Source organism: Crocodylus porosus, unplaced genomic scaffold (genome assembly GCF_001723895.1).
Source record: "Crocodylus porosus isolate Cpor-Errol unplaced genomic scaffold, CroPor_comp1, whole genome shotgun sequence".
Classification (NCBI taxonomy): domain Eukaryota; kingdom Metazoa; phylum Chordata; order Crocodylia; family Crocodylidae; genus Crocodylus; species Crocodylus porosus.
In genome coordinates this window covers 33,776,831-33,787,933 of record NW_017728931.1, presented here as the reverse complement: position 1 = coordinate 33,787,933, position 11,103 = coordinate 33,776,831, and the positions used below count along the sequence as shown (strand labels likewise).

At 44.4% G+C, this 11,103-nt stretch overlaps 1 protein-coding gene across 2 annotated transcripts in view; it reads right to left on the bottom strand.

Moving 5' to 3' along the window:
• Positions 1-964: 964 nt before the first annotated feature.
• CECR1 (cat eye syndrome chromosome region, candidate 1) overlaps positions 965-11,103 on the bottom strand; it is a 26,781-nt gene continuing 16,642 nt past the window's right edge. Inside the window, exons 5-10 of one of the 2 annotated variants that reach the window (XM_019544548.1) lie at positions 9,984-10,111; positions 8,553-8,643; positions 7,494-7,602; positions 7,066-7,223; positions 4,036-4,238; positions 965-3,298 (exon numbers count right to left, since the gene is read on the bottom strand). In XM_019544548.1, coding sequence (XP_019400093.1) covers positions 3,190-3,298; positions 4,036-4,238; positions 7,066-7,223; positions 7,494-7,602; positions 8,553-8,643; positions 9,984-10,111 — 798 coding nt within the window. In that variant the 3' untranslated portion in view covers positions 965-3,189. The remainder of the gene's footprint in view (positions 3,299-4,035; positions 4,239-7,065; positions 7,224-7,493; positions 7,603-8,552; positions 8,644-9,983; positions 10,112-11,103) is intronic. The other variant, XM_019544549.1, reaches the window with a different exon arrangement.

Here is an 11,103-nt window from a genome sequence, read left to right as displayed (position 1 = left end):
GAGCCAAAATCAGGACTCTTAGTATGTTTGTATAGCTCTTAGCACAGTGGGGATCTGACTCCTCCTTGGGATCAAAATCCTCAAAGCATCACCAGCAATAAGAGATGGTTTTAGACCAAACCCCATGTTCAAAGCTCAGCCAGTCTCTAGAGATACTTGAATCCTAGTATGGCTCCCTCTACCTGGTTCTTGTTCCAAAATGGTCCACCAAAATCCATGGATTTTCACATCCCTAAAGTTGAGGAAGTTTGGATCCCACATCAGATTCTGCAGCTGGGCTCTCTCTGTGGAATAAGGCAAATGCTACAGGAGATAAACCACCCCCAGCAGTGAAGCAGTCCAAGCCAGGCCTCCTCCCACCTGTTGCTCATGGGAACTGGATGTGGCACCTGCTGTGGGTGAAGTTCAGCCATTGCTAGAGGTGCTTAGGAGAATTTCATGTCACAGACCCCACTCAGAAGAGAGAGACAGATAGAAACGTAGCACAGATCCACAAGCAGAGGAACCAGGGACTCCATTCAGTTCAAACTTACTACATGAAAAAATCTGGTTATGATGATAAAGAAAAAGCTTTCTGCAGTCAGATTCACAAAGCAAGATTTCTCTTGTGGTAGAGCAAATCACTGGGCTGGGCACTAATCCAAAGATGGGTAAATCTAACATGACAGTTCACCTCCCTGTAGCCTCCATTCAAGGTAACCATTTGGAGAATTTCATATCCCCTTGGTTCTGCACAATGTAAACCTGCCAATTAATATAGAACCCATAGTTATGAGAAGCACCACTCACTGAAAGGCTCAAAGTGCTGGGATCTTCACACCAGACTGCCTGTCAAGAAGCATGAGTCCCTGCACATTTATATCAAGATGCATACCAGGCACTTGGCTACAAACTCCATCAGCTGTAGCCCATTAAGATCGCAGCTGGAGTCTGGCAGGGGTAGACCAGATCCTACAGCTAAAACTTTTGGATGGTTATGGAAGCAAATGGCTCAAAGGCCCAGAGGCTGAACCTGCAAGAGAATCGTGGAGTGTATGGCACTTATTCCCAAGCCCAGAGGTTTCTCATAAATCTGGAAATGGAGTATACACCATTGAACCTGTACTAGAGATATCAGAGTACCTTCTACAGTCATATTCATAGTTACCCTTTCCCTAACATCAAAGAATTGCACCAAAGGGAGAACCAACTCGCTGGAGAATGAGAGCTCCTCCTTCATTCACACACAGGAAATCTGAAATTTACTCAACAGGCCCAAAAGGACCTAGACTGAGCCCAACCACAAACATGTCACCCATTCTCATATGTTTTCCTCACTATTACATTAGTTCCACAGCCACTATTTTTAATCTGAAACTATGTCACACCCCACTACAATACTACATTACAGTGTACTTTTCATTAATATTATGTCATTATGGCTTTCTTAAACCTCTGAACCTGCACCGAGTAAGACTTGTTTAGGGTTCAGGAGCAGCTGTGGGTAGTACAGGAAGAACATGAAGATACATGAGCCACAGATGATGAAATGGGGGTCATTGTGCTTGAGAAGGAACTGATGATGAGTGACACACAGATGTGTTACCTCCCTACTTCCCCATTTTCTGTGCTTTGCATTGGTGGGCCATACAGTCTAGTGATCTAAAATTACCCATATATTTTGAATGAGCATGTCCAGAGGCATTTTTAGGCTGGATGAATTTTTGAGAATTTAAAATTGCATTCATTGTGTACCTGTGACATAGATGAACCACCTTTGTTATATGTGTAGCATTTTGACTAAGATCAATGGAAATAAAATACAATGGCTAGGCAGCTCAGGACATCTAACACACATTTTAACATGAGCAAACTAGTCTGAATGATAAATCAAAAAATTCGAGGCCTACCAAGTCTCATGCATTAAGGAGAGAGGCATTTGGAACATTTAGGAACAGTTGTAAAGTCTTTGCAACAGACCCTTAGCTGGTATAAATCAGTGCAGTTCCATCGAAGTCAGAGATGTCTCAATTTCCAACACTAGAAGAACTGCCCCTTTATGTATCACACTAAAAAAATTCACTGAGTCTGCTGAAGTGACATCTTAAGAGGAATTTTTTGAAGTCTCCTTCATTCACAATTGTCAGGTCTGCAGTTATTCTGGCCAAATGCTTTCTATTTCTCCTGTATTTACTGTTTTTTTAAGAGTTTCTATTTGTTTGGTAACTGTGCTGTTGCTGCTTTCCCTTTCTTCTGCTGAGTTGGTGACTGAAGGACACTGCAATGGTATTAGATATCAACAGCCAAAGTCTAGTTCTCTGCTAGGCTGGAGATCCAATTATTATGAACTCAGGATCTGAAACAGAGCAGACTCAGGGGCAGATACTACCTTGGGATCAAACAGCACAGACCCATGTTGAATCCCACTGAAACATGGGTGCAGGGGCATCTGCTACTGGATCCCAATTCAAAGTTAGAGTTTTTTATTTAATCTGGATACAAGAAGTTCCTTCTGAAGTCAGAGGCCACTTCTCCAGGTGAAGAAGCCTTTTGGAGTCTGTACCAAGGTGAATGGAAAAAGAAGCTGCACCTTCTATCAGAAAGCATTTTAGCCATGAAAGTGCTTGTACAGCTCCATCAGCTTGCTTCTAGCCTTCACAGTTCCTGAAATACCAAGCCCTAGAACAAGTCCTGACTCTTCAGTCTAATCGTGCTACTCTTGGCAGCAGCCCTGAGGTTGCACATAACACGAGTGAGTTATTTTCATTCTCTGCTTTCCTGAAAGTCAAGGTTAGTGGCCCAAATGGCAGGATGTTTGTCTGAGCAACTTCCCGAGGAGACACCTGTGTTGGAATGATAAGGTGAAATGCCGAGCTACTTGTAGTCAGAACTCCAACAGACTGCCATTTCAAAGGGGGGTTCCCTGAGTGAAGACTTTAGGATTTGGCCCATCATGGTTTGAACAGCATTTTGATCATTTCCTGCAGGTTTAAATTTGTGTTTTGTAGGCTTGTTGTTGTCCTTCATCTGAGACTTTTATAGAGGGGCTTGTGCTGTTTATAACTCCAATTGGTCAAAACCACCCAGCTTCTAGTGAAGGTTGGAGGTCCACCTACTCATACAATGTGGAAAAAGAACGCTCTCAGTGCTAGCAGTGGCCATTGTTCACTCCAGCTTGCTACATTCTCTTTGGCCTGGGTCTTTTCCCTCTTAGAGCTCTCTTGGGAAAACACCAGAGAAGTCAGCTATAAACTGGTTCCATTTTTTCTGCCAGACCTCTTCAGCTTTAGCTTTCTCCTCTGGCTGCATGGAGCTGTATCTGCAGGGGGAAAAGGAACTGGGATCAGACTGGGACAGAAAGGGAGGGACAGCGTACTTCAGGATCAGTGACCAAAATGAAGAAAAAGAGAGAGAGAGAGAGAGAGAGAGAGAGATGGAGGCTTACTCTTGCCTCAGCTGCAAGTTTAGAAGCATCCCCTGGACTTATTCCTATATGGCAGAAAATAGAAGGTCCCTCACAACTCTGTTGGAACACTAGGGTTGATATGGGTATTGATACCAGATCTGGCAAAGGATTCAGGTATATGCAAGAAGGGAGAACAGACACACAGGGAAAACAGACAAAGAGATGTTCTATTAACCAAGCACAGAGTAGACGGTAGGATCCCCAAAGTCCTGTGCTATGGGGCATTTAAAAAGAGAATTTTGAGTCTACATGTGTGCCCAACTGCACAGTTGTTACTGCATAGTCATTTAGTACTTACCTTAGAAAGTACTAAATGACTGTACAGTAATCACTGATATTGTGCAATCCCAATGCCACACAGATCATTTCACAGTAGTTCGCTGCTATTGCACAGCAGCTGCATTACAGTTCATGCCTGCTGACACTATGTCGCTGTAGCAACGAGCTACATAGCATCTTGTGTAGATGCACCCGCAGAGTGCTAGCCCATCTGCAAAGGGGCTTAGGTGCAAAAAGTAAAACAGGTGGGCATACTGGGCAGCCAGGCATCTCTCTTGGTATAAACCCAGAGTGTGAGAGCAGCAACTCACTTTAGAGAGTTCAGTGCCAATTGTTTCAAGGTCCTCAGATCAGCATTCATCCCTCCAATGCCCATGAACACTTCATAGAAGTCATACGACACTCCCTTTGCTCCAAAGACAGATGGGTCATCTGGACTGACCACTATGGGGTGTCCATCAGCAATCAGCTCAGCAGCAGGATGGTTCCTCAGATCAGATACTAACTTCAGGACCTTGGTGGTGGGGAAGAAGCCAGGATGAGTTATTCAGTTCTATATACTTGTACTGTAAATGTATACATTCATGGTAACCTCTTCAGCGACTGTGTTTTTATTATGCATTTGCCAGCACTTAGCACAATGTAGTGTGTGACATGGTTTCTTCCCCCACAGGTACACTGCTGTCTCAGTTTTCCCTCCTTCTGTGCCCCCAGGGACTTGCATATCACATTTAGTTCTATTTCAAACTAAAGCCTTTCTTTCTTTTGAATCTAGTTTATTAACTATTATGAAGCAAAAGGTACCTGTCCTCCACCCTTCTTATCCAGGCTTCCTCAGGACATTCTTGCTTGTCCCCCTCCAGGCTTTATAGGCACTTGTATCAGGTCTCTGCCCTTCCTAAGCCCCTCACTAAATCTAGTCCCAAGCTTCTGACCTTTGTTTTGGAGAGCTGTCTCCCCTTAGACAAGAGCCCTATACTGGATTGAATCCTGCTCCCATTCCAGTGTAGTCCTTCCCTCTCTCACTCCTTCCTGCATTTTACATCGCTGTCCCCTGCAACAACTTAAATTCCTCTTAATCCCACACTGGGGACAGTTTTGACTGATCACTAAATTAAGTCTGTTTCCACAAATTCCAACATGTTGATTTTTTTTTCCTGATAAATCCCTGCCCACAAAATGTTTTATTGTTCCTGCTCCGACTGGCAGGTCAAGGAGGCCTCGCAGGTCCTAGCCAGAGCCTGCTGCTGTTGCAGGATCCTACTCTAGACCACAAACATTGTCACCTCCTGTATCCCAGGGTACTAAAACCCGTATAGCAGCAAGGACCTTCCTATTTCTTGGGCATATTAAGGTTAATTAGCCCAAGCTCCCATGGCTAAACTGCTTGCAATCCCCAAGATAGCTCAGATATCTCTAACACTTCCACAGATCTGTATCTTTAAACGTGTTAAACTGTTCCTGGCTCTAATACAACTAGTTTATCACATGTTAAAGATATGTTATTTTGTCTACACAAAACTACAAATCCTAATTTAGACAACTGCTGTTATTAAGGTGTAGCTAAAGTCTCCTAGACGAGTGGTGCCCAACCTTCCAGCCCCACAGACAGGATGAATGGCTTGGACTCAGTCCATGGACCAGATCCCATATGGGGTTGGTATGTGGGGTTGGTCCATGGGTATGATCCACTACATTGGCTTGACCCTGGATCTGGCTGTGTGCCAGCCAAACCCTGTGAGCCCAGATCTGTCTGCAGAGCAACCCTGTGCATCAGCCCCACCATGCACCTGCATGAAATAGCACACAGGGCCACATTATTTGACCCACAGCACTCCTCATGGAGCCAGAAATTTGGCAACAGGTAACTGGAAATTAACATTGTCCTCACCTTTCACCAAATTTCTGAACCAACAAGTAGCCCCATGGGCTAAATGACACAGTTCTATAGGTCAAAGACTGAGCGCCACTGTCCTAGACTGAACCAAGAGTTTTGTTTTATACAGCCCCACAGTCACTCATGTAACTCCATGCTCTATTTATCTGATGACCAACATTTCTAAAACTCTAGCTTTAAATGGGCCACATCCCTGTAATGGATATGCTGGAGTATACGCATACCCACATGACCAACTTCCTATTATATCCCTCTTGGCACCAACACAATGTAACTAACAATTCAAATCCCTGATTTTATCTTCCGGGAGAGAAAGAGGACATGGAGCACCTCATTTGGGATTGGGGTTGGAGCTGGAGCCACAGAAGCTCCCCCACCACTCCACATGCCCCTTTCCCATGCTCCTTCTGCTCTGTGCATCCCTTTCCCCATACTTCCCCTGCACTTCATGCCCCTTCCCTCCACTCTTTCACTCCACACTCCCTTTCCCCTGTGCCCTACATGTCCTTTTCCCTCTGCCCGTTCCCCACATTGCCCTCATTCCGTGTGTCCCTTCCCCATGATCCCCCTGCCAGCCCTTCCCCTATGCTCCCCCCTGCACTATGTACCCAGGTTACTTCCCACACCACACACTCTATCCCCATGTGGCAGAAAGTGTGAATAGGTGAATGGCACAGGGGTGAACATGGGGAATGGGCATGTGGTGTGGGGGGAGCACACAGAGAGGAGTACATAGGGGAAGGGGGACGTGGAATGAGAGAAGCACAGGAAAGGAGTGCAGGGATGGATGCATACTGCATAGTGCAGGAGGGACCATGGAGGAAAGGACACACTCCCCTCACTCCACATGTCCCTTCCCCTATGCCTCCCTTTGCTCTGTGCAGCTTTTCCCACTGCAACCCTCCACCGCCCTTTCCCCTGTGGTCCCCCCATACCACCCACCCCTTCCCCATCCTCTCCAATGCACCCCTTACCTGCCACATGAGCCACCCTGGCCCCCTCCAGAGCCAAAGCAGCTCCTTGCCTGGCCCATACTCCCTAAAATGATAGAGTATCATGGGGCATGCTGAATGGGGGGAACCTCGTATTATATTCGATTAAATATTGTATGATCATCAGAACCCCCCACACAGAAAAATATATCTGTTTCCACCCACCTTCCAAAAGCAGAACACTGTAAGATCCTCCACATAACATCCTCCCAGAATGACCTTTCCTGGCAAAATGAGTCAGAATAGATGGTCATGCAACAGGACAGGATCACCTGGACCTGTGTTATTATAACACAGATACTCCATGCTATCCCAACCCTTAGCTACCGCACATACAAAAACAAACACATGTTGAGGAACATCATGTTGCAGGTCACCTATCAAATGCTAAATGTCTGTTCCAAGGTCCCAGCTCCTGGCTTCAGACAAAAGATTTCTCAGGTCAATTCTACCTGGTTAGAGATTGGACAGACTTCTATAGGAACATCCATCTTCCGGGACAAGTTCCTGGCTACCGGATGTTTACTGAGGGTAAGTCCATGGCCAATCCGGCTAGTATTCAACAGCAAAGCATCCAGTACATTGTTGTCTGCAGAGGTTCCTTGCCAGTCTGAGGAGAGAAAGCAAGCTATAGACCAAACGCAGTTCTATATAGAAACAAACAACCTTCTAAAACAGGTAGATGGCTTAAATAAATGCCCCAATATAGACTAATAGCATTCCTCACAACTAGTTTCAGTTTTTCTCCTCCACCTATCAGACCACCTTATGCCTGGGACGCTGTAAAGCACAGACAGGCACCAAGTGAACAAATAATACATTGAGTATAAATACATCATTCCAGCAATAGAGATGGAGAGGATTTTGTCCTCATGCTTACCAGTCTCACCAGCATGGAAAAAGTAAGGCAAATGGACTCCTAGAGAATATGGAATGGTCAGGATATCCTTCAGCTCCCAGAGAGAGTGTCCTTCATCCTCATACCCAACCTGGGAAGAAGGAAAATGATTCTGAATATGCAGGGGGTGATCACTTAGTTAACAGTGAGCTTGAAACAACCCTATGTTTCTAACTGCACTGACATTTCAGAACTGTATTTCCACTTCTATTAAATACTCTGGATCAGAGCTACAGCTGAAGAAAATTGCCTTCATTCTATTCACTTCAGTAGAACTGTATTGGTTGATAGTAGCTTAGAGTCTGGCCCTTTGCTCAAGATATTCCATACACATGGGATTAGCAAGAATTTAGGGTAGCCATTAAAGATACCAGTACATACCATTGCCATTGCATCAGATTAGATTTTACATATTTTTTTGCTAATCACTACTGAAAAGGAAGGGGTCTTATTTTTGAGAAAGTAGATAATACAAAAGCAGAAAGCCTAGGACAGAGGTTACTGCCCCTTGCTCTTCGCCCTGACAGATCATCCAATATTATAGATTGTGCTTGCTGTCAAGGAGAAAGGTAATCAACATCAGCATTCCTGGAAATGGTTTTCTTAGGCAGTCTTCCCTTATGCCAGTCCCAAAATAAACTATTGCAATACCTGAGCTTGGTGCTCAGGAAGGGGTGTTTTTGATCAAGTGGGTGTCAGTCTTCCCTCTAGGGATTCCTGCACTCTCAGGTGCTGTTGTGCTGCAAGCATCCTTGAATGGAGTTGAGACTGGTATTGCTGGTGGTTGCTTCACCTCCTGAACACAGGAGGTTATAAGTTTTGCTCTGACATATTAAACAGGTACTTTACCCCAGAAGGGCTGCATTTCAGCAGTGGGTACCTTTGGAAATAAAATGTTGTGAGATCCTACAAGCTGAAAGGCATATGCTGTAGCAGGGCAACATATCAGAAGTGGACATTGCTATATTCGGTGTGTACCAGTAATCACACCCCAGCCCTTCTAATGTTATATAAGAAACTAAGCAAGAAAAACAAGGTTACCAGATCAAACCCTGCTAAAGTGTCCGGGAACTGGGCTCTGAGCAACATGGCTGTGTAGATGGCTTCTTTAATCTGGGAAATATTCAGCATTCTACAGAAACAAGGGAGACAGAGAAAGGTGCTGGTGCTTACTTCCATGAGACTGATTTCTCAGGTACTACAAACTGGCAGCTTAAGGGAGCAGCCAAAAACATTATCAATGCCTGAATCAGACTAAAAGAATACTATGACAGAGCAGAGTTTGAGTGTTTTCGTAGCTGTGATGATCCAGGAAGTATATGAGGGACAAGGGGTTTTTATGATCTTTTATTAAATCAACTGAATAGTTGGGACAAAAGTTTGACAAGCTTTTGGGCACATCCTGCCCTTCCTCAGGTATTATGAAAGAGATATAGAAAAAGCCTAAATGACTGTGCAGTTATCCAGGGGGAACCAAGAGTTGTGAGATGAGGCAGTACCTTTAATTTGACTAACTTGTCTAATGGGGATAGAGAAGAGACAAGTTTTCAAGCTTCAAGAACCCTTTTCCAGGTCTAGGAAAGAAGCAGCCACATTCCAGGCTAAGTAGACATTAGAACTATTGCTTTAGTTTAACCTAACCATGTTAATGAATTTGAAAGGGAAGTGGGCAGTTACCACCTGTGAAACAAAGAGAAGTTAACAGAGGGAGGTAAGTTATAGTGAGCCATAAAACCAAGTCTCTGTTAAGTCCATGGTTTTTGGTGTCCAATAAAGTTACAGATAAAGACCCATCTTCTGGGGGTATTGTGCAAGTTTCCTTTGATGACAAGGACTGTGAAGTCATAGGTGTTTTGTGAAAAGAGTTCTCTCATCTCCCTGTACAACAGGGCCCCAACAGCACTTCTACCAGGGTGGACACACAGGCCAATTTACTCACTACACAGCAGACTGGTCTTTTGAGGAAATGTTGAAATATGTTCTGTGTTTATTGTGCTGGGGTTTTTCCCTTTTTGTCTTTTAAACTGTACTTCAGAGTTAACTTGCTGAAGAATCTGCTAGCCTGGAATATTTATAAAGGCTAAAGGATGCATGGTCCCTGTACAGTACCAACAACTCTGGCTGTTCTGCCACTGCTCCTGCTTCTGCAGAAATGGAGGCTACATCAAAACCCAGGGCTTTGAGAAAATGCACTTCTTTCTCAATGTGTTCACATATAGAAAATGACTACAAACACTCCACCTCAGCCACTGACACATGCTGGGTAGTACTAATACTCTACGCCTCACCATACCTGGAATCAACACTGTCAGCATCACTTCTAGGTTATCAGTAAGAAACTAGTGATAACATCTCTTTCTGTTGTCACCTACTATACTTTTTTATATTCATTGCTCCCACCTGCACCATAACATGACTGTTTACACAGATCATTCTTACACACACACCCCTAACTAGGGCATCAGCTCCTACCTGTGTGCTGTAAATATAATCTTTGCTCCAATAAAATCGGGATGATCTTTAACAAACTGCCTCGTCACCTCCCGATATGTCACCACAGACCAGGATTTGTTGTGTGTGGTACCATCCAGTTCATACACCTGGGGGAAGAACAAACACATCCAAACAAAAGGTAAAACAGAGCAGTCTGTGATTATATAGGAGGCAGAAATGAAATTTGAGGGAAGGCTGGAACAAATCCGAAGTAACTTGTGGTTCAGATTAGAAAGGCAGGTGTGTGCCAAGGGGAAAAAAAGGACAAGTCATATTGTTCAGTATATTTTTTTCTTGAAGGCATCATTGAACAGCAGTTTGGTTTCCTGATGTATCACACAAGAATCAGGCTTCTTAACATACGTATATAGCAAGGAAGAGCCACTGAGGTATGGAAGTCTTGGGAAGAACACACGTTCTTGCTTCTGAACACATCACAGTCTGGAGTACAGTACTTTAACTACACATTTGATTGTTCACAAGGATGCTGTTTTACCACGGGCAGCCTATTAATGATGGCAGACAGGACAGCAAGGGAAAGAAGGGAAGGGTTGGTCTTCCAGTAAGGCACTGGATTAGGACTCAGGAGTTTGGGTTGCCACTAGGACTCCAGTGCCCATTTCTGCCAGAAATCTTCTGGGTGACTTAAGACAAGTTGCTTAATTTCTCAGTAAACTGCAAATAACCCTTGATAACAGTTCTTTTGGTGTACCCTGGAGAGAACAATACTTCTTTTCTCTCACCCTTTCTCTCATCCATTTAGTTTGGGAGCTCTCCAGTGCAAAGGTCCCAATTTCAGCTGAGGCAGCTACTACCTATTACTGTAACAGGGAGCCCTAACCCTTTTACTGAGAAAGGGCTGAAGAATGAGATGAACTCGAAGGTCCCTTTAGGAACAAGCCTTTTGTGGCCTGGAGGGACAAGGCAGTTTGAACTTGGCTTTGGAGCAAGTAAGGGGCCTCACCCCCTTCAAAACCCAGCAGAGCAGAAGTCTCCAGTCAGTGGAAGCTGCAAAGGAGGAAAGGATGGGTGCACATGGCAGTAAACAGTCCAGGGAGGATAAAAGCTAGAGGAGTAGGGCTACCAGCTTCTATGGGTA